General features: G+C 44.7%; 1 protein-coding gene across 1 annotated transcript in view; it reads right to left on the reverse strand.

The window, feature by feature from the left end:
* ASNS (asparagine synthetase (glutamine-hydrolyzing)) overlaps positions 1–23,054 on the reverse strand; it is a 44,995-nt gene extending 21,941 nt beyond the window's left edge. The window contains exons 1-8 of the mRNA XM_077268142.1: positions 22,893–23,054; positions 20,994–21,081; positions 16,932–17,196; positions 12,884–13,121; positions 12,502–12,687; positions 11,959–12,060; positions 7,680–7,807; positions 2,630–2,756 (exon numbers count right to left, since the gene is read on the reverse strand). Of these exons, the coding sequence (XP_077124257.1) occupies positions 2,630–2,756; positions 7,680–7,807; positions 11,959–12,060; positions 12,502–12,687; positions 12,884–13,121; positions 16,932–17,180 (1,030 nt within the window). The 5' untranslated portion in view covers positions 17,181–17,196; positions 20,994–21,081; positions 22,893–23,054. The remainder of the gene's footprint in view (positions 1–2,629; positions 2,757–7,679; positions 7,808–11,958; positions 12,061–12,501; positions 12,688–12,883; positions 13,122–16,931; positions 17,197–20,993; positions 21,082–22,892) is intronic.
* Positions 23,055–24,497: the final 1,443 nt, after the last annotated feature.

The following is a 24,497-nucleotide window of genomic DNA, read 5'->3' on the forward strand; positions in this document are numbered from 1 at the left end:
TTTCTTTTCTAGAAAGTTTTCGCCTGCTGAGCGTAATTATGATGTCGGCAATCGGGAGTTGTTGGCTATGAAATGGGCATTCGAGGAGTGGCGACATTGGCTTGAGGGAGCCAAACATCGCGTGGTGGTCTTGACTGATCACAAGAATGTGACTTACCTCGAGTCCGCCAAGAGGTTGAATCCTAGACAGGCTCGATGGTCACTGTTTTTCTCCCGTTTCGATTTTGTGGTCTCATACCTTCCGGGATCTAAGAATGTGAAGGCTGATGCCCTTTCTAGGAGTTTTTTGCCTGATTCTCCGGGAGTCTCTGAGCCGGCTGGTATTCTCAAAGAGGGGGTGATTTTGTCTGCCATCTCCCCTGATTTGCGGCGGGTGCTGCAGGAGTTTCAGGCTGATAGACCTGACCGCTGTCCAGTGGAGAAACTGTTTGTCCCTGATAGATGGACTAGTAGGGTTATTTCTGAGGTTCATTGTTCAGTATTGGCTGGTCATCCTGGGATTTTTGGTACCAGAGATTTGGTTGCTAGGTCCTTTTGGTGGCCTTCCTTGTCACGGGATGTGCGTTCTTTTGTGCAGTCCTGTGGGACTTGTGCTCGGGCCAAACCTTGCTGTTCTCGTGCCAGTGGGTTGCTTTTGCCTTTGCCTGTCCCGAAGAGGCCCTGGACGCATATTTCCATGGATTTCATTTCTGATCTTCCTGTCTCTCAAAGGATGTCTGTCATCTGGGTGGTTTGTGATCTAAGATGGTCCATTTGGTACCCTTGCCTAAATTGCTTTCCTCCTCTGATTTGGTTCCATAATTTTTTCAGCATGTGGTTCGTTTGCATGGCATTCCGGGGAACATTGTGTCGGACAGAGGTTCCCAGTTTGTTTCTAGGTTTTGGCGGTCCTTTTGTGCTAAGATGGGCATTGATTTGTCTTTTTCTTCAGCGTTCCATCCTCAGACAAATGGCCAAACCGAACGAACTAATCAGACTTTGGAGACCTATCTGAGATGCTTTGTCTCTGCTGATCAGGATGATTGGGTGACCTTCTTGCCATTGGCCGAGTTCGCCCTTAATAATCGGGCTAGTTCTGCTACTTTGGTTTCGCCTTTTTTTTGTAATTCTGGTTTTCATCCTCGTTTTTCTTCAGGGCAGGTTGAGCCTTCTGACTGTCCTGGTGTGGATTTTGTAGTGGACAGGTTGCAGCAAATTTGGACTCACGTGGTGGACAATTTGACGTTGTCTCAGGAGAAGGCGCAACGTTTTGCTAACCGCCGTCGCTGTGTTGGTCCCCGACTTCGTGTTGGGGATTTGGTTTGGTTGTCTTCTCGTTTTGTTCCTATGAAGGTTTCTTCTCCTAAGTTCAAGCCTCGTTTCATTGGTCCTTATAAGATTTCTGAAATTATCAATCCTGTGTCGTTTCGTTTGGCCCTTCCAGCTTCTTTTGCCATCCATAATGTGTTCCATAGGTCGTTGTTGCGGAGATATGTGGCGCCTATGGTTCCTTCCGTTGATCCTCCTGCTCCGGTGTTGGTTGAGGGGGAGTTGGAGTATGTGGTGGAGAAGATTTTAGATTCTCGTATTTCGAGACGGAAGCTTCAGTACCTGGTTAAATGGAAGGGCTATGGTCAGGAGGATAATTCCTGGGTTGTTGCCTCCGATGTCCATGCTGCCGATTTGGTTCGTGCCTTTCATTTGGCTCGTCCTGATCGGCCTGGGGGCTCTGGTGAGGGTTCGGTGACCCCTCCTCAAGGGGGGGGTACTGTTGTGAATTCTGTTCTTGGGCTCCCTCCTGTGGTCGTGAATGGTACTTTGGTGAGTTCTGTCCTTGGACACCCTCTGGTGGCTTTGAGTGGAACTGCTGATCTTTGAGGTTGGCTTTCTCAGCTGCTCTCGTTTATTGCTTCTGCTGGCTTCCCTATTTAACTCTGCCCAGGTCGTTAGTCCATGCCAGCTGTCAATGTCTCAGTACTGGTTCAGATCTCTCTTGGATTTCTCCGATGACCTGTCTACTCCAGCAGAAGCTAAGTCCTCGCTAGTTCATTTGCTGTTCATTGGTTTTTGAATATATTTCTCAGTACATGCTATGTTTCAGTCCAGCCTGCTATTATGATATTTCCTTGCTAGCTGGAAGCTCTGGGGGTGCAGAGCTGCACCTCCACACCGTTAGTCGGTGTGGAGGTCTTTTTGCACACTCTGCGTGGTTTTTGTAGTTTTTATTACTGACTGCATAGTTCCTTTTCCTATCCTCTGTCTGTCTAGAGAAGATTCGGCCTCCTTTGCTAAAATCTGTTTCATTCCTGTGTTTGTTACTTCCTCTTAACTCACAGTCAATATTTGTAGGGGGCTACCTTACTTTGGGGAATTTCTCTGAGGCAAGGTAGGCTGCTATTTCTATCTTTAGGGGTAGTTAGCTCTTAGGCTGTGAAGAGGCATCTAGGGAGAGTTAGGTACGCTCCACGGCTATTTCTAGTGTGTGTGATAGGATTAGGGATTGCGGTCAGTAGAGTTACCACTTCCTCAGAGCTTGTCCCAGGTTTTTCCATTTTAACCATCAGGTCATTTCGGGTGCTCCGAACCACCAGGTCCATAACAGACATGGTGCGTGTATGGCTGACCATAAACAATGGAGACTATGTCTTACCTACAGACGCTCTCACAGTTGTGATGTCATAGGTCTCCAGAGTGAAGATGACCTCATCCACCGCCTGTATTCCCTCCTCAGCACTAAAAATTATTTCATGATGTTCACTACCAATATGATTGGCGACCTGGGAGGACGATAGAGATGGGATCAGTATCGTATGACGTTTATCTCATAGATATGAATTTGATAGATCTGCATCGATCGCCATAACTAATCACCAATCCAACATCGCATACAACCGCAAACATTTCTAATGATGGGAGTGATCTTCCATTTCGGGAATTAAGACTCTCGTTGGCACAGACGCATGGTATTGGGTGACGTCAATATGTGGTTAGTGTTAATGATTATGGCACGTGCCCCAAGAACTTTCCAACCTGGGAGATATCAGTATTGTATTGTTTATGTATGGCAGTGGGTGCACACACACAGCGTCAGTCACAGTGTGCCATGTACCAGACACAGTGTGCCCTATACACTGCCATGTACCAGACACAGCATGCACTATACACTGCCATATACCAGACACAGCGTGCACTATACACTGCCATGTCCCAGACACAGCGTGCACTATACACTGCCACGTACCAGACACAGCGTGCACTATACACTGCTATATACCAGACACAGTGTGCACTATACACTGCCATATACCAGACACAGTGTGCACTATACACTGCCATATACCAGACACAGCGTGCACTATACACTGCCATATACCAGACACAGTGTGCACTATACACTGCCATGTACCAGACACAGTGTGCACTATACACTGCTATATACCAGACACAGTGCGCACTATACACTGCCATGTACCAGACACAGTGTGCACTATACACTGCCATGTACCAGATCCTATACACTGCCAGCCACAATGCCCTTCTAGTGTCAGCACCCCAATTTTCTGAATCAGAGCCCCTCCGGATACCCTGCAGGTGATGCTGAGATGTAGGACCGTATGTCTTCTCTCTATCTGCACAGGTGTCTTGTTTTTCTAAGCACGGTGTTCATGTATCCACCTGAGATCTGTTCCTCACAGGAGGTGTACCCCTGAGGGGCGTCAGATCCCAATTGTGTATGTAACTCACAGAAACGTTCACTATGTTCTTGGTTTATTAATGCTGTCAACACAAGGCACTGCTTCCGTGTGCGGGGTCTCTGTATGCACCCACTGAACATAATCTCGGTATAATTTCACCTATGTCAGCACTAAGCTCACGTGTCCACTAATGTACCCTGATGTAGACAAAAATGAACGTCAATACAGACCTCTCCATGGGGCGGACATGTCCCCCTCACATTGAACATATGGGAAGTGACAGAACTAACACTTCAACCTCCATTGAAGTAGAACTCCATATTGAACATATGGGATTAATTATAGCTGTGATGAGATAAAACTAATTATAACCAGGTAAGAGAAAGAGAGCTGACACTTCCATCTCCATTGAAGCAGGGCCCTCCTGCAGTAACAAGATAATTACAGCAGGAAGATTTGCTGGGAAGAAGACAACAAGTCTGAGATCTATTTACATAGAGGTTGAAAAGTACCTTTCCCAGGGTTAGGGCTTCCTCTGATCAAAGAATCTTCTCAGACGTTTTGGAACTAGTGGTTAGTGATGAATATTGGGGTTTGCATTGATCCCATATTTACAGGAGATATATTTGTGGCATCATAGCGAAGGGACGTACATAACACATTGACTCACATCCCTACAAGGCCATTCTAAACTCTCTAACTTAATAACGTTCCGATAGATAGTGCTATCCATGCCATATTTCATCTCTATAGATAGATAAAATCGTGATAAGAAACATGATGACAATATTTATCAACTAGAACCTCCAGAGACAAAGATATACTGTAAGCTGGGGATCTCGTGGAATTCTAAAAGCACATCTCACATCCAGCCCCATGTGAGCTCATCAAGGGGAAGTGTGTGGGTGTAGCCTTGAGTTAATAAAAATAAAAGTTTGGGTGTCTGTCTTTGTTCAGTTGGAAAGACATGGTTCGTTGTGAGTTCCCCAATAACCGTCATAGTAGTGGAAGCAGCCACGGCCGCGTCCATCCCTCATCAGTTCATTGCGTAATTGCCCTGGTGATTGGAGGGAGCGGAGTTGCGTTCCCCTGACAACTGGTGGTAGTGGTGGGATCTGTGTGATCCCCGGCTATGTATCCTTTACATATCCCCATACAGTGTCCGCTTATGGTATAAAAACACAGTATCCGCTAATGTACCCTCATACAGTGTCCGCTAATAAATCCCCATAGAATGTCCAGTAACGTACCACGAAACAATATCAGCTAATGTACCCCCATACAGTGTCCACCAATGTACCCGATACAATGTCCGCTAATGTACCCTCATAAAATATCAGCTAATGTACCCCTACATAGTATCAGCTAGTGTACCCCCATACAGTGTCCGCTAATGTATCCCTAAACAGTGCCCACTAATGTATCTCCATACAGTATCAGCTAAGGTACCCCCATAAAGTATCAGCTAATGTACCCCCAAATAGTGCCCACTAATGTACCCCCATAAAGTATCAGCTAATGTATCCCCAAACAGTGCCCACTAATGTAGCCTCACAAAGTATCAGCTAATGTACCCCCATACAGTATCAGCTAATGTACCCCCAAACAGTGCCCACTCAAGTACCCCCATACAGTATCAGCTAATGTACCCCCAAACAGTGCCCACTAATGTACCCCCATAAAGTATCAGCTAACGTACCCCAATACAGTATCAGCTAATGTACCCCCAAACAGTGCCCATTTATGCACCCCCATAAAGTATCGGCTAATGTACCCCCATATAGTATCAGCTAATGTACTCCCATAAAGTATCAGCTAATGTACCCCCAAACAGTGCCCACTAATGTACCCCCATAAAATATCAGCTAATGTACCCCCATAAAGTATCAGCTAATGTACCCCAATACAGTATCAGCTAATGTACCCCTATACAGTATCAGCTAATGTACCCCCAAACAGTGCCCACTAATGTACCCCCATACAGTATCAGCTAATGTATCCCCATACAGTATCAGCTAATGTACCCCCATACAGTATCAGCTAATGTACCCCCATACAGTGCCCAATTATGCACCCCCATAAAGTATCAGCTAATGTACCCCCAAACAGTGCCCTCTAATGTACCCCCATAAAGTATCAGCTAAAGTACCCCAATACAGTATCAGCTAATGTACCCCCATACAGTATCAGCTAATGTATCCCCAAACAGTGCCCACTAATGTACCCCCATAAAATATCAGCTAATGTACCCCCATAAAGTATCAGCTAATGTACCCCAATACAGTATCAGCTAATGTACCCCTATACAGTATCAGCTAATGTACCCCTATACAGTATCAGCTAATGTACCCCCATACAGTGCCCAATTATGCACCCCCATAAAGTATCAGCTAATGTACCCCCAAACAGTGCCCTCTAATGTACCCCCATAAAGTATCAGCTAAAGTACCCCAATACAGTATCAGCTAATGTACCCCCATACAGTATCAGCTAATGTATCCCCAAACAGTGCCCACTAATGTACCCCCATAAAATATCAGCTAATGTACCCCCATAAAGTATCAGCTAATGTACCCCAATACAGTATCAGCTAATGTACCCCTATACAGTATCAGCTAATGTACCCCCAAACAGTGCCCACTAATGTACCCCCATACAGTATCAGCTAATGTATCCCCATACAGTATCAGCTAATGTACCCCCATACAGTATCAGCTAATGTACCCCCATACAGTGCCCATTTATGCACCCCCATAAAGTATCAGCTAATGTACCCCCATATAGTATCAGCTAATGTACTCCCATAAAGTATCAGCTAATGTACCCCCATACAGTGCTCACTAATGTACCTCCATACAGTGTCTGCTAATGTACCCCCATACAGTATCAGCTAATGTACCCACATACAGTGTCTGCTAATGTACCCCCATACAGTATCAGCTAATGTAACCCCATATAGTATCAGCTAAAGGACCCCCATAGAGTGCCCACAATATATTATAAAATACTATCAGTGTGTCCTTACAGTATATCAGCCAGTAGGATTCACCATAAAGTGTCAACCATTATATCTCCCACATAGTTCTAGCCAAGTACCCTTATACAGTGCAAACAACCATGTGCCCCCATATAGCACTAACTAGTGTGTCCACAGTGTGTCCTCACACAGTGCCACTCAATATACCCTCATAAAGTGCCACATTGTGTTCGCACACAGCGCCAGCTACTGTGCTGCCACACAGTACCAAGTAAATGACAGCCCTTCTGTGTAGTCCTCTCTTAGTGATGTTTTCCAGGTAAGTATACAGTATTACTGTAGCTGTCTAGTGACCACATGCGTCATTGGAACCCAAAAAGGGTTAGGTTTTAGGGGGTCGGTGAACCAGGCATCTGCCTAGGGCCACTGAGAAGCAAAATAAAACCACCCAGCAATGAAGGGTGGTGTTGTTTAGGCATATAATTTGAGAATAATGCCATGTTCACACGTTGCAGGACAGTTCGGCTGCAGAGCTGGTTACAAATCCACAATGAATCTGCGTGCAGAATCCACGTGTTACTTGCAGTTTTCGCTATGGATTTTACTGCAGATTTCACCCTACTCCAATACAGAGCATTGTACGGAGTGAAATCAACAACGAAAGTCCGTCCAAGAATGAGCGTGCTTTCTTTTTCATTTTATTCTGCAACATGTGAACAGGTGCAGATTCCATTGAAAAATGCTGAACTTGTGACCGCAGCCTTGTGCACCATATAGCCGTATTATTATTTATTAAATTAATTGCAGCATTACTTGTGCACCATATGGCAACGTTATTGATTAGGAAATTAATTGCTGTTTTACTTGTGCATCATGTGGAGGTATAATCATGGAAATTAATTGCAGTATTACCTGTCCACCATATGGCAATATTATTTAGGAAATTAATTGCAGTGTTACCTATTAACCAAATGACGGTATTATTTATGGCGTTTATGATAATAGTATCCTGGTAGTATAGTTGTTACCTTTCTTGCAGCCAGTAAATCAGGGCTATCGTCCATTCCAATTGCAAATGTCTGCAGGGGGTACGGTAAGTTACATTCTCTCATCAGTTTGAGTAGAGTGGCAGCGACCAAACTGGAGTCCAGGCCACCTGGGAACACAATAAATGATCAGTACCATGCTGACTTGTGGTGCCAACTTTGTCGTACTGGCAAAAATTAAGAGACCACTGCACAGTTTTATACAAACCAGCTTCTCTACATGTCTGACAGCCTTTCCATTCCAGTGTCAGTTGAATTCCACCCAGAGGACACGTCATTCTACTTAATGTGCTTCTGATTAAGTGATCACCTGAACCAAATCCTATTTAACACAGGAAAGTATAAAAAACCCTGCTGTGGTGTTCACAATCCTCTTGCAATAGGACAAGCTGGATGGCAAAACAAGTGCTAGGAATATCCCACAAGTAATAGGAATGAAAAAATAACTTTTGAAATGAATTGAAAAGAAAAGTCTTGAGTGAGGAAAAGAAGGGCTCAATTCAGGCTTTACTAGCAGAGGGACACAATGAGCGTCATGTTGCCTCCATCCTTAAAATTACTAAGACGGCAGTTCATTACAACAAGGTCAAGCAGCAGACATTGGGGACAACAAAGCTACAGAGCGGCAGAAGGCGAAAACGACTCTTCACTGACCGGGATGACCGTCATCGTATTCAAATGTAACTCAGCAACTGCAGGATGACATCAAGTGACCTACAAAAGGAATGGCAAATGGCAGCTGGGGGGAAGTGCACGGCAAGAACAATTGGTAAGAGGCTCCTAGAGGCAGGACTCAAGTCATGGAAAGCTATAAAAAAGCCTTTCATCCGAGAAGCAAAGGAGAACCAGGCTGAAGTTTGCCAAAGACCATAAGGTTTGGACCATAGAGGACTGGAGTAAGGTAATCTTCTCTGAGGAGTCTAATTTTCAGCTTTGCCCAACACCTGGTCGTCTAATGGTTAGACGGAGACCTGAAGAGGCGGACAAGCCACAGTGTCTTGTACCCACTGTGAAATTTGGTGGAGGATCGGTGATGATTTGGAGATGCTTCAGCAAGGCTGGAATTGGGCAGGTTAATCTTTGCGAAGGACGTATGAATCAAGCCGCATACAAGGTTATCCTGGAAAAACAGTTGATTCCTTCTGCTCAAGCAATGTTCCCCAACTCTGAGGACTGGATTTTCCAGCAGGACAATGCACCATGCCACACAGCCAGGTCAATCAAGGTGTGGATGAAGGACCACCACATCAAATCCCTGTCATAGCCAGCCCAATCTCCAGTCCTGAACCCCTTTGAAAACCTCTGGAATGTTATCAAGAGGATGATGGATAGTCACAAGCCATCAAACAAAGAAGAACTGCTTACATTATTGTACCAGGAGTGGCATAAGGTCACTCAAAATCAGTGTGAAAGACTGGTGGAAAGCATGCCAAGATGCATGAAAGCTGGGATTAAAAATCATGGTTATTCCACAAAATATTGATTTCTGAACTCTTCCTGAGATTAAACATTAGTATTGATGTTTCTAAATGATTATGAACTGGTTTTCTTTGCATTATTTAAGGTCTGCAAGCACAGCATTTTTTGTTATTTTGACCATTTCTCATTTTCTGAAAATAAATACAAAATGTATTGCTTGGAACTTCGGAGACATGTCAGAAGTTTATAAAATAAAAGAACAATTTACATTTTACTCAAAAATATATCTATAAAGAGAAAAATCAGACAAACTGAAAATTTTGTAGTGGTCTCTTAATTTTTGCCAGAACTGTAGGTCACCTATCTTGCAAAAATCACCATCTTGCAAAAATTGCGCCACTCCTTTACAGATTTATAGATTTACATATTTGTCCTGTCACTGATATACAGTGAAAAAAGTTTCTGAAACTTTTATTTTACCTTCAGATCAACTTGATATTTCAATTACTCAGTGCATCTGTGAGGGAGGTGAAGATGGTGTTCCACTCCTCTAACATTCCTGTGGTTTAAATGTATTTACACATGTATTTTACTGTAAAGTATTCAAAAGTTATCTTTCTGTGGTTGCAGTTCCTGTTACTTGGGAAGACAGGGTTGACTGTAGGGCTGGCCCATATTGGGGAGGAGGATTGGAAATCTCTGGTTAGTGACAGGAATAGGAAGTTCAGTTGAAAATCTAGTTTTGGCAAGGAAGTTAGGACACTCGGGTTCATCAGAACTGGCGAACTTTAACGGAGTGCGTGCGTGCATGTGGAGAAGACAGCAGTGAAAGCAGGAAAGGGAACACCTAAGAACTCCATTTGTGCCAGCGGAAAACTCTTAGAAGGCGAGTTGGGAAAGAAAACATATGGGCAGCAACTTTGTTGAAGTCCTTAAGGGCCACCGGGAGCGGGAAAGTGCTGACCAAGTCTTGAGAGCTGCACGTCCGAGAAGAGACGAGTCAGCGAGGCTGGGGGCACAGACAGTAAAGGAGGTAGTCACGGGAACTACATTCTCTTGGGTCCTGAAAAGTTGGCTGAAGAGAGTGATCACAGAAAGGCTCGGCTAACGTGTCATTTTAGCTAGGAAAATTGTAATTCCTTAACTCTGTTTTTCAAAATTCACCAACTGTGTCACTGAAGACGAGGGCTGGAGACATGTCACTGTTTTGTCAGCTAAAGAACGATGTCAACAATTGTTGCTATTTGCTGTGTGTTTTTACAACTACTAGTAAAGGTGAGGGTTTTTTATGGACTGTTGTGGTTTCCCATATGAGGGTTAGCAGGGAATCATGGTCACGCTAAGTGCAATGGACCAGAGGAGCTGGGAAGTGTCGTCCACGGTAACAACAATAGCGTGTTGGGAGCAGAAACCGAAGCCCTCACCCATGGTTACCGCCCCGGGCACCATTACACATCGCAGACCAGCAATTACCTTCCATAATACTTTACACTGATTGCAGAACTGGGAGCTACTGGCCACAGCATCAAGTCATAACCTGTGTTATCTACGGAATATATAGGTGTTATCAGTCATTGTACAGGAGGAGGAGGTGAGCTGTGACATCGCCTATTGTGAATGGTGGATTCTGTGTTATCTACTGTATATAGAGGTGTTATCAGTCATTGTACAGGAGGAGGAGGTGAGCTGTGACATCGCCTATTGTGAATGGTGGATCCTGTGTTATCTACTGTATATAGAGGTGTTATCAGTCATTGTACAGGAGGAGGAGGTGAGCTGTGATGTCACCTATTGTGAATGGTGGATCCTGTGCTATCTACTGTATATAGAGGTGTTATCAGTCATTGTACAGGAGGAGGAGGTGAGCTGTGACATCACCTATTGTGAATGGTGGATCCTGTGTTATCTACTGTATATAGAGGTGTTATCAGTCATTGTACAGGAGGAGGAGGTGAGCTGTGACATCGCCTATTGTGAATGGTGGATCCTGTGTTATCTACTGTATATAGAGGTGTTATCAGTCATTGTACAGGAGGAGGAGGTGAGCTGTGATGTCACCTATTGTGAATGGTGGATCCTGTGTTATCTACTGTATATAGAGGTGTTATCAGTCATTGTACAGGAGGAGGAGGTGAGCTGTGATGTCACCTATTGTGAATGGTGGATCCTGTGTTATCTACTGTATATAGAGGTGTTATCAGTCATTGTACAGGAGGAGGAGGTGAGCTGTGACATCGCCTATTGTGAATGGTGGATCCTGTGTTATCTACTGTATATAGAGGTGTTATCAGACATTGTACAGGGGGAGGAGGTGAGCTGTGATATCACCTCTTGTGAATGGTGGATCCTGTGTTATCTACTGTATATAGAGGGTGTTATCAGTCATTGTACAGGAGGAGGAGGTGAGCTTTGACATCACCTTTTGTGAATGGGGGATCCTGTGTTCTCTACTGTATATAGAGGTGTTATAACCCATTTACACACTGTCTATGATGATTATAAGACTGCCTTACAGGAAGTATCTAGCCTACGACCAATCAGAAAACGTTCTATTTTTGTCACATTCTCTTGAAATTGCTCAGATAAACGTCAGCTGTAGAAGGGGGCACATAGTATTTCACATCTGTCTGTTACTATCCTAGGACAAAATTGCGCCCGTCCTTTCCTGGTCACCATGTGTCAGTCGCCGGCACAAAGAATTAGGAGACATATAATGAACGATCTCCTGCCTGATCCAGAACCGTTGAGTACATGAGATAAATGTGTATGAGGACCTGAGATCTCCTCCCCACACATCAGAAGAAGGGGGCAGCTGAAAATATATTGCCCTAGACCCCCATACCTGACAGCAGGCAGCCGATCCTCCTATGCGCCATTAACCGCTTCCTGACCGCGTTCTCAAACAGGAGGCAGATGTTTCTTTTAATCGTTTCACGATCCATGCCTGAGAGAAAAAGGGGAAAAAATGAAATCAGATTCACTTTGTCTTTCGGTGACCTGGATGCAAAATTATCCTTAAAGGTGTTGTCCAAATGTAGAAAAATATGACTACCATACATTCTTTCAAAAAGAGTGCCACAGTTGTCCACAGGTGCAGGTCAGTCTCATTCACTTCAATGAAGTCGAGCTGCAATACCAGATACAACCTGTTGTCAGGAGTGGCGCTGATTCTGGAAGAAAGCGGACAGATTTTTATTACATAAGCACTTTAAGGGTATGTAAACTGTTGCAACCAATTCTGCATCACAAATGAAGAAACTTTACAAATTGTTTTGATTGGACAAACTCCTACGGTTATGTACACAGCTCCTGTGCACAACTATGTGTCTCCATGGTAACAGACTACAAACAATCTCTGCGTAGTCTGATCGTGCACTCGCGTTACCTGCTTGCAGTTTTCCTAGAGAGTCGTACTCCGCGTGCTGAGGTTCATCCTTGAAATTGCGGAACTTTATCAATTCCACCGACGCCACTTTTCCACTCAGTTTGAGATCGAAAACTTCACAGTGACCAGGAGGGAACGGATCAATCTTCGGACTTGAGGTCATTGAATGTTTTAGGTCAATAAGGCCTGTAGAAAAACGACGTGATAATTATAAACAATTATCAGTCCATTAAAGGAGCACTCCCGGAAAAAAACAATGCAATATTAGGTGTAATGCATCATTTTTCCTGCGGGAGTGCTGCAGTGAAATTGAACACTTTCAAATTTAAACAAAAAAAAAGTGGACAATCCCTTTAAGCTTCATGGGTCGCTCATACAATACCTTTAGCTTCTGAGCAAACTGCCAAAAAGCCATCGTCGGTGAGCAGCTTAAACAGCGGCCGGACTCCATAAGAGTCTCTTCCGATAAAGACTTTCTTATTGGCCGTGTCCAAAAGGATGAAAGCGAAAACACCGTCCAGTAGCGCCGCCGTCTGTTCAATGCCGTATTTACTGTAGAGATGGAGAATCACCTCACCGTCCACCATCGTCTGGTACTCGAAGCCCAGATGCTTCTCTAGCTGGGAGAAACCAAGCGATAGATTAGATAGACAGATTCATGACCCAAAAGTGTTGGCACTCTTGAAATTGTTTCAGAAAATTGAGTATTTCTCCCAGAAAATGATTGGAATTACACATGATTTGTTAAACACATGGTTATTTCCTTTGTTTGTATTGGAACAACACAAAAAAAAATGAGAAAAAAAGGCAAATTGTGCATAATTTCACACAAAACCCCAAACATGGTCCAGACAAAATTGTTGGCACCTTTCCAAAATTGTGGTTAAACAACTTTGTTTCGAGCATGTGATGCTCGTTCAATCTCACCTGTGGCAAGTAACAGGTGTGAGAAATATGAAAATCACACCAGATAAAAACGGGAGAAGTTGACTGAACTTTGCATTGTGGGTCTGTATGTGCCAAAATAAGCATGGAGAACAGAGAGAGGAGAAGAGAACTGTCTGAGGACTTGAGAACCAAAATTGTTGAGCAATATCAACAATCTCATGGTTACAAGTCCATCTCCAGACATCTTGATGTTCCTTTGTCCACAGTGCGCAATATAATCAAGAAGTTTACAACCCATGGAACTATAGCTAATCTCTCTGGACATGGACGGCAGAGAAAAATTTATGAAAAGTTGCAATGCAGGCTAGTCTGGATGGAGGATAAGCAGTCCCAATCAAGTTTCAAAGAACTTCAAACTGTCCTGCAGGCTCAGGGTACATCAGTGTCAGCGTGAATTATCCGTCTACATTTGCATGAAATGAAACGCTATGGCAGGAGACCCAGGAGGACCCCGCTGCTGACACAGAGACATAAAATAGCTAGGCTGTAGTTTGCCAAAATGTACACAAGCCAAAATCCTTCTGGGAAAGCATCTTGTGGGCAGATGAGACCAAGACAGAGCTTTTTGTTTAACACAAAATTCTACGGTTTACCAAAAATGGAATGAGGCCTACAAAAGAAAAGAACACAGTACCTACAGTCAAATATGGTGGAGGTTTGGAGATGTTTTGGGGGTGTTTTGCTGCTTCTGGCACTGGGTGCCTTAACTGTGTGCAAGGCATCATGAAATATGAAGATTACCAAAGGATTTGGGGTCGCAATGTAGTGCCCATTATCAGAAAGCTGAGTTTGTGTCCTAGGTCATGGGTCTTCCAGCAGGACAATGACCCCAAACATACTTCAAGAAGAACCCAGAAATGTATGGAAAGAAAGTGATGTAGAGTTCTGAAGAATTGCTGTCAGGAGAAGGCGCCTTCAAATATAAGAGACCTGGAGCAGTTTGCAAGAGAAGAATCCAAAATTCCAGTTGAGAGGTGTAAGAAGTTTGGTGGTGTGAGAGTCAAAGAACAGCAAAGAGGTCAAATATAACTTTTATTTAGTTATGCAGATGAAAAAGGTTATCAGTAAAACTAATAAAAAGTGCTCATGTGCCAGTAATGTGTAAGTCAGGGGTCCCCAACCTGTAGCTCGGGAGCCACATGTGGCTCGCGGTACCATGAATTGTGGCTCGCGGCTGTCTGCCAGCTAGGTGCATTAGCTCCAGATTAGTAAACTGGTATGAAGAGCACGTCTCAAAATGGTGAACATTGTGAGTAGCCCTGCACAGAAGAGCAGATTTGGGTACACTTCTTTTGGTCTTGGGAGTTTAGAGGTAATTTCCTGTATGTATGGTACACTGGAGACAGGATGATACTACCGGTCAGAGGAGGTACTTGAAGCTGGATGTGACTTTGTTGTAAGTGCGTGATGGGAGAATGCTGAATGTGGTGGGGTGTGGTGGGAACCCCTGGATCTTGGTATATTGCTTCGGGGTGATTTGTATGGAAAAGCTTTGGTTATTATTATACCCGTAATGGGGGCTGTGGTTGCCACAACTGTGAGGGGGAACAGGAGCTGAATGTGGCTCTCAAGGTCAGAAAGGTTGGGGACCACTGGTGTAAGTAAATGGACGCAACTTTCTTCTCCAAAAAAGTGTGAGGGTCGACTTACCCAATTACAGTAGAGTTACATTCTTGTTGTTGAATGAATACATTCCAGTGATCTTACCTCTCTACATACACATATGGATTGATATATTTACCAGTGGTTTCCCTATGGAAGTTAACAGGCCGATATTTGATGCTCACACACTCAATGCTCAATGCCAACTATGCATCTCCAACGTGAAAAACCAATGAGGAAACAGCCGCACATTCATGTGCTACACTCCTCATATCAACCACTCTTATACCTAGTATGGGAATCCAGACAGTAATTGACCGGGTATAAGGGTATAAGGGGGGTGTTTAGTTGTTCCCACGCTGCTCCCTTTTGGGCACACACGAAGAAAAAGGTCGGGGATGTATTATATCCCTACATTTACCCTAGACTATATTTATCCCTACATAGCGTGGAGATTGGTACCCTACATATCCAGTGCACTGGCGCCCCCACTCGACGGAGGCTGTCCCCACTAGATTCCCTAATGCACCCCTATCAGAGAAAAGGAGAAAGAGAAAGTTGTTCATTCAGACCGGTAGGATAAACAGTTTTTAACCGAAATATCCACTGGGTCTCTTTTTGTAACAGACTTTTGTCCCGATCACCGCCCCTTGAATGTGGGTAATTTTATACTCAACTAATCCCACACAATCAAAGTGGGAAGAAACGAAGAGATCCCATAATTAAAACCACATGTTTATTGATATTTGTTTAAAAATGAACAGAATAAAAAAGCATAAATACCATAGGGGACAGCAAGAGACAAGGCAATAAATAAACAGATCATACTCATGAAAATAAGGATAACAACAGTGGCTGAACACAACCCCAAATAATTAGCTCAGTGGCTTAGTATATCCAATGTAAATAACGGTATCAATTAATCTAATCTACCTCCCAAAGGACAATCTCAGTAACAATGCACACAGTGGTTACATTATCTGATACATACATACGATGCACATATGGGGGCAAACTAACAGACCGCTGAATCCATAGGATAATAAAGAGATGGTGTTACCTCGTGCTGATGGCGTCCCCTCACCCCGACGCGCGTTTCGCCTCCTGCTTCTTCCGGGGGGCTTTTCCCTTCCTGTAGGTTCTATGAGGTGTCACTGAGACATTGTCCTTTATATCCTCCTCCATAAGAAGGATAGGCCAATGTTTCTCAAATGTTCCTAACTTCCCTTGACTTATTAGGGTATGTGCACACGATGCGCATTATGCCGCGGATCTGCTGCAGGTCCGCAGCAGTTTCCCATGAGTTTACAGTTCAATGTAAACCTATGGGAAACCAAAAACGCTGTGCCCATGCTGCGGAAAAAAACACGTGGAAACGCAGCGGTTTACATTCCGCAGCATGTCACTTCTTTCTGCGGATTCCGCAGCAGTTTTATAGCTGCCCCTATGGAAAACCGCAGTTGTAAACCCGCAGTGAAAACCGCAGAAAAAACGCAGTAAATCCGCAATAAATCTGCAGCAAAAACGCAGCATTTTTGCCCTGCAGATTTATCAAATCTGCTGCAGAAAAATCCGCAGTGGCCAAGAATACGTGTGCACAGAGCCTTACTGTATTTTGTTATCAATACTTCATTTTTTTGAACGATTTCAAGGCTGCCAACACTTTCAGCCATGACTGTAGCTAAACAGATTTTGCACACTTTCTCCCCCATGCTTTACACTGCATCTATTTGCTAATGTTTTGTGCTATGTATGTGCAGGCAGTCAGAGTAATGATGATATCCAGAAGGCCACCATCATGTGTCTCTGCTGCAGTGGCAGTCGGCCCAGTTTGGCAGCATCACGGCAGCGGATATTTGTCTCTTTAGCTTTGCTCTCACCTGCTTGTAATTGTAAATCTCCCCGTTGTAACAGAGCCATAGGTACGGGAACTTCTTCACCCGCAGAGGCTGCATGCCATATAACTGGTCCACAATCGCCAGGCGGTGGAAACCAAAGCAGCAGTTGGTGAATCCGTTCACATTCTCGAACCGAAACGCGTCAGGACCCCGATGTGCGATTTTCATGGCGCTGAGACACTGCACCGAAAGGCATTCATCACTGCCAAACAGTGCCCATATACCACACATCCTGGGGGCTCAGAATCTGCAGATCAAAGGGAAACACACAGGCCATTAATTTATAGATTATCATTTACCTCCACCTTAAAGGGGTTGTCCTGGACTCTAATATTGATCACCTATCCTATAAGGGAATGTCCAAACGCTGCAAGTTATCGGCCAATTTTGGTCAACATCTTTAATGGGCTTTGGATGCCTGTTTTGACATTATTTGGTAATACAGTGGCATGTCTGAGTTTGGGCACCCCTGGTCAAAATAATTGTTATTGTGAACAGTTAAGGAAGTTGAAGATGGAATGATCTCTAAAAGGCCTAATGTTAAAGAGGACACATTTCCTTTGTATTTTAGGCAAAAAAAACTACGATAGATAGATAGATAGATAGATAGATAGATAGATAGATAGATAGATAGATAGATAGATAGATAGATAGATAGATAGATAGATAGATAAGGAAATAATTATTTGATCCCTGACATCCTTATAAAGCTCTTTGGTCTTGCCCATGTTGTAGAGGTTAGAGTCTGACTGATTAATTGAGTCTGTGGACAGGAGTCTATTATAAAGGTGACTATGTTAGGCTATGTTCACACGATGCGGTTTTTGCTGCGGATCCGCAGCGGAATTGCAGCTGCGGATCCGCAGCAGTTTTCCATGCAGGGTACAGTACAATGTTACCCTATGGAAAACAAAAACCGCTGTGCCGACGATCCTTTTTTTCGCAGGCAAATCCGCGCGGATTTGCCTGCAGAAAAAAGAAGTACCATGTCAATTCTTTCTGCGGATTCCGCTGCGGGTTTCCAACAGCACCAATAGGAAACTGCAGTTGGAAACCCGCAGTGGAATCCGCAGTAGAAAAAGGACACAAAACCGCAGAGAGAAGCACCGCCGTTTTTCACTGCGGATTTTCCCGAAAAAGGACCTGAAAAATCCGCAGTGAAAAAAGGATCGTGTGAACGTAGCCTAAGACAGCTGTCTATAATGCAGGTAATGAGTTGATTAGGAGCGTCTAACTGGTCTGTAGGAGCCAGAACTCTTAGGTAGGGGATCAGATACTTATTTCTCACTGACAAATGCAAATAAATTTATATAATTTACACAATGTGATTTTCTGGATTTTATTTTTGATATTCTATCTCTCATTGTTAAAATTAACCTACCCTTAAAATTATAGGCACTGTATATATTGTCATTTTTTAAGTTTTAAACATTACAAAAAGGAAAATGGGCCTATGCAAAAATGTGGGCACTTGCATGGTTAGTACCTAGTAGCACCCCCTTTTCTAAACGCTTTTTGTAGCCAGACAGGGTTCCCACGATAGTGTGGAGCCAGAAGACCGCAGCGTCTGATTGCACCTACTCCGGCACTCAAGAAGCACTTCTCCATTTTAAATGTGTTTATTCCTTAATCGGTCATGTTGGAAATCCCTGTGCTCACAGCTGAGCTCGGTTAGCCACTCCTTTCCCCTTTATAATCTGAGCTCTGTTACAAATCCTTGTCAGAGCTAGCATTTGCTGCATAGCTAACGGAGGGAGAGGAGTTCATATAAGAAGGAGAGTTGGAGGAGTTATCAGTGACTGTTGCTTGGTTTGTATGTGTAGTAATTCCCTTTCCTTCTCTATTTTGGTTTATTCCCCTACCTCTATGCTCCGCTACATTCGTCTGTTATGTGAGTGAATATTTTGTATGCCTGAAGTCTCCTCTTAAACCCTTGTTTGTGTTGCCTTGTTTATCGGGTTGGTGTACTACGGTGCATGGTAGCGCCCCTCTCCCTGGGTAGGGGAAGAGAACAGACGGAGGGCTAACTCAGGAGATAAGGCAAGGGTGGAGGCTCCGGCATCTTCACCTTCAGAAGCATCCCGGGGAGCAGGGCTAGCTAGGGTGCCCCCTAGTTTTAGGGACAGGACTGAGCCCCTGGTCCTGGGTCACCCGACCCTCACTAACTGTGCAGTGTGTGCAGTAGATGGGTAAGGTATGGCACTATTGTGCTGTATGTTTTTGAACAGTAGTGTAGTCTTTTGAAATATTTGCTTTGTGATGGCCTCCGGACAGGACTTTGTATCAATGGATCTCCGGGAACTTTCCTAGATCGGGGGACAGGGATCTATGTCAGAGGTAAAGATATGGCATGAGGCTGGAGAGGAGAGCAAAGCGGGAAAATCACTCACCCCACAGCTGCTCATCCATGTTTATCATCAGAAGAGACCACTATTTGCACTATATGGGCTCTCTATGTACATAGGCCTGTGTAGGACAGTACACTATATATGGCACTGTTCGACAGTGTATTGCACTGTAGTAAATTGACACAGTATAACTATATATGGCACTTTACAACAATATACAAGCACGGTACAGTATGGCACCCTCTGGGCACTGTATGCAGTATATAGGTGCAGTATGGCATTCTCTGGGCACTGTATGCAGTATATGGGTGCAGTATGGCACTCTCTGGGCACTGTATGCAGTATATGGGTGCAGTATGACACCCTCTGGGCACTGTATGCAGTATATGGGTGCAGTATGGCATTCTCTGGGCACTGTATGCAGTATATGGGTGCAGTATGGCACTCTCTGGGCACTGTATGCAGTATATGGGTGCAGTATGGCACTCTCTGGGCACTGTATGCAGTATATGGGTGCAGTATGGCACGCTCTGGGCACTGTATGCAGTATATGGGTGCAGTATGGCATTCTCTGGGCACTGTATGCAGTATATGGGTGCAGTATGGCACTTTCTGGGCACTGTATGCAGTATATGGGTGCAGTATGGCATTCTCTGGGCACTGAATGCATTATATGGGTGCAGTATGGCATTCTCTGGGCACTGTATGCAGTATATGGGTGCAGTATGGCACTCTCTGGGCACTGTATGCAGTATATGGGTGCAGTATGGCACGCTCTGGGCACTGTATGCAGTATATGGGTGCAGTATGGCACGCTCTGGGCACTGTATGCAGTATATGGGTGCAGTATGGCATTCTCTGGGCACTGTATGCAGTATATGGGTGCAGTATGGCACTCTCTGGGCACTGTATGCAGTATATGGGTGCAGTATGGCATTCTCTGGGCACTGTATGCAGTATATGGGTGCAGTATGGCATTCTCTGGGCACTGTATGCAGTATATGGGTGCAGTATGGCATTCTCTGGGCACTGTATGCAGTATATGGGTGCAGTATGGCATTCTCTGGGCACTGTATGCAGTATATGGGTGCAGCATGGCATTCTCTGGGCACTGTATGCAGTATATGGGTGCAGTATGGCATTCTCTGGGCACTGTATGCAGTATATGGGTGCAGTATGGCATTCTCTGGGCACTGTATGCAGTATATGGGTGCAGTATGGCATTCTCTGGGCACTGTATGCAGTATATGGGTGCAGTATGGCATTCTCTGGGCACTGTATGCAGTATATGGGTGCAGTATGGCATTCTCTGGGCACTGTATGCAGTATATGGGTGCAGTATGGCATTCTCTGGGCACTGTATGCCTTATGTCACCTGTCAAAGTCACAGCTGGGATTAGAGACAGGCAATGAGACAGCTGCATAGAGCACAGCTATCTCTCTATCCTACAGGACTCCTCTGGGTGCTGTATTCAGCAGATTCCACTGACAGCTGTAGGACTACAAGTCTCACTGTGGTTGGAAAAGTGAATATAATCCCGTCTGGCACAGACATACGTATATATGTATCCTGAGATACAGATAATAAAGTGTAGAAGAGTCTTCTATGTGTGTTATCTATTCAGTGACATACGGCGCCTCTAGTCCTGAGATCACCGGGACCAGGGGACGATTATAAGCTTATAATGAACATCACCTTCTCCGGGGACAGTCGGTGGGATTGCTGTACTCGCAGATCAGGGGCGACCCCGGCAGCTGCACGCTGTCCTCCACACCGGCTCACGCTGGAAATGCAAATGACAATGTAAGAATGGCTGCCAATGCCTGCAGGTCGGAGCGCTCTGATTGGTGGAGGCAGCCTCCCGGCCTCATTGGTGCAGCCTCACACCCTATATACATTCCAACTGTGTGATACTGTGCTGCTGAGCCGGGGTATCTAAGCTCATCGTGTGTGTGATACTGTGCTGCTGAGCCGGGGTATCTAAGCTCATCGTGTGTGAGATACTGTGCTGCTGAGCCGGAGTATCTAAGCTCATCGTGTGTGAGATACTGTGCTGCTGAGCCGGAGTATCTAAGCTCATCGTGTGTGAGATACTGTGCTGCTGAGCCGGAGTATCTAAGCTCATCGTGTGTGAGATACTGTGCTGCTGAGCCGGAGTATCTAAGCTTATCGTGTGTGATACTGTGCTGCTGAGCCGGAGTATCTAAGCTCATCGTGTGTGTGATACTGTTCTGCTGAGCCGGAGTATCTAAGCTCATAGTGTGTGTGATACTGTTCTGCTGAGCCGGAGTATCTAAGCTCATCGTGTGTGTGATACTGTTCTGCTGAGCCGGAGTATCTAAGCTCATCGTGTGTGTGTGATACTGTTCTGCTGAGCCGGAGTATCTAAGCTCATAGTGTGTGTGAGACTGTTCTGCTGAGCCGGAGTATCTAAGCTCATCGTGTGTGTGATACTGTTCTGCTGAGCCAGTGTATCTAAGCTCATCATGTGTGATACTGTGCTGCTGAGCCAGAGTATCTAAGCTCATCGTGTGTGATACTGTGCTGCTGAGCCGGTGTATCTAAGCTCATCGTGTGTGTAATACTGTGCTGCTGAGCCGGTGTATCTAAGCTCATCGTGTGTGATACTGTGCTGCTGAGCCGGTTATCTAAGCTCATCGTGTGTGTGATACTGTGCTATTGAAGCCGGTGTATCTAAGCTCATCGAGTGTGTGGTACTGTGCTGCTAAGCCGGAGTATCTAAGCTCATAGTGTGTGATACAGTGCTGCTGAGCTGGTGTATCTAAGCCTGTCAGGTGTGGTACAGTGCTGCTGAGCTGGTGTATCTAAGCCTGTCAGGTGTGGTACAGTGCTGCTGAGGCGGTGTATCTAAGCCTGTCAGGTGTGGTACAGTACTGCTCAGCTGGTGTATCTAAGTCTGTCAGGTGTGGTACAGTGCTGCTGGGCTGGTGTATCTAAGTCTGTCAGGTGTGGTACAGTACTGTTCAGCTGGTATATCTAAGTCTGTCAGGTGTGGTACAGAGCTGCTGGGCTGGTGTATCTAAGCATGTCAGGTGTGGTACAGTGCGGCTAGGCTGGTGTATCTAAGTCTGTCAGGTGTGGTACAGTACTGTTCAGCTGGTATATCTAAGTCTGTCAGGTGTGGTACAGAGCTGCTGGGCTGGTGTATCTAAGCATGTCATGTGTGGTACAGAGCTGCTGGGCTGGTGTATCTAAGTCTGTCAGGTGTGGTACAGAGCTGCTGGGCTGGTGTATCTAAGCCTGTCAGGTGTGGTACAGTGCGGCTAGGCTGGTGTATCTAAGCCTGTCAGGTGTGGTACAGTGCTGCTGGGCTGGTGTATCTAAGCCTGTCAGGTGTGGTACAGTGCGGCTAGGCTGGTGTATCTAAGCCTGTCAGGTGTGGTACAGTGCGGCTAGGCTGGTGTATCTAAGCCTGTCAGGTGTGGTACAGTGCTGCTCAGCCGGTGTATCAGTATGTCAGGTGTGGTACAGTCAGTGCGTTCCCGCCCATGGTAACAGTAACTATGGAGGGCAGGACACTAAGGCTCCTCCCAGCAGTCTCCTATGACACAGTCCAATGGCCGCCGTCCTTACATGGGAGTCCCCGTCTCACGACATCGCTGCCGGGTGTTTCATCATCAGTCCGGGCGGCAGGACGTGTCTGTGTTGATGACGGACGCGCGATGTCCCCGCCGCCTCCTCCTTGTGCCGCTTCCGGCGGTTATTTCCTCACGTCTGCTGTTAACCCTTTACTGATGCAGAGTCCAGCAGCAATCAGCGTCGTAACGAGCGCAGCTGTATCGCGTTTCCGTCGCCGGCGCTCACGCGTTTCAGGTGCTGTTGCCCCTTTACCGCTGGTGGCCGTAGATTTGCTTTTACCTTAATCTCCAGTAAGGAGACAGGTGCCGGATTACCAGAGATTGCGGATTATTGGATCATATAAGGCTAGGTGCACATGTTGCGGATTCGTGTGTGGATTTTTCCGCACCGTTTTTGCAAAATCCGCAGGTAAAAACGCACTGCATTTTACCTGTGGATTTACCGTGGAATTCCTGCGGATCTTGTGCGGATTCCACCTGCGGTTTTACACCTGCAGATTCCTATTGAGGAGCTGATGTAAACCACTGCGAAAGCCGCACAATGTTCCTGAATGTTGACACCAGAGCAAAAAAACCATGTCGCCGAGAATCTAGACCTAATTCTAGAAAATCCGGGAGGCTTCAGTTCCCAAATTATTCCGGGTGATCCTGAGACCAAACCAGAGCCCATGTAATGGCCGCACAAGGGCTCACCAACACCAAAGACATTCCTAACTCCTTCCCACCATGGCCAAATTCCAATTTTTTCATCTTTGTTTTTTTTCTTCCCAGAGCCATAACTTTTTTTTTTTTATTCATCCTCTTATTCCAGTGTTGCAGCTGCGAAAAAAAAAACTTAATTCTGTTTATTTTTATTTTTTTTTCTCATTACGCCGTTTTTCCTATTTGATTAATTTACTTTTAATAGATTGGACTTTTCTGGACGCAGTGATAGCAAATATGTGTCGCTTTTTTCTCTATTTTTAATAGGGGAAATGGGAGTGATTTGAACTTTTTATATATATATATATATATATATATATATATATATATATAATTTTTGAGTAACTTTTTTTTTTGTACATTTTCATGTATTTAACCCCTTAACCCCCAAGGGTGGTTTGCACATTAATGACCAGGCCAATTTTTACAATTCTGACCACTGTCTCTTTATGAGGTTATATCTGTGGAACGCTTCAACGGATCCTGGTGATTCTGACACTGTTTTCTCGTGACATATTGTACTTCATGATAGTGGTAAAATTTCTTTGATATTACCTGCGTTTATTTGTGGAAAAAAACAGAAATTTGGTGAAAATTTTGAAAATTTTGCAATTTTCCAACTTTGAATTTTTATGCCCTGAAATCAGAGAGATCTGTCACACAAAATACTTAATAAATAACATTTCCCACATGTCTACTTTACATCAGCACAATTTTGGAACCAAACATTTTTTTTTTCGTTAGGGAGTTATAAGGGTTAAAAGTTGACCAGCAATTTCTCATTTTTACAACACCATTTTTTTTAGGGACCACATCACATTTCAAGTCACTATATGATAGAAAATAACCAAGTGTGACACCATTCTAAAAACTGCACCGCTCAAGGTGCTCAAAACCA

The sequence above is a fragment of the Ranitomeya variabilis genome, chromosome 6 (genome assembly GCF_051348905.1).
Source record: "Ranitomeya variabilis isolate aRanVar5 chromosome 6, aRanVar5.hap1, whole genome shotgun sequence".
NCBI lineage: Eukaryota > Metazoa > Chordata > Amphibia > Anura > Dendrobatidae > Ranitomeya > Ranitomeya variabilis.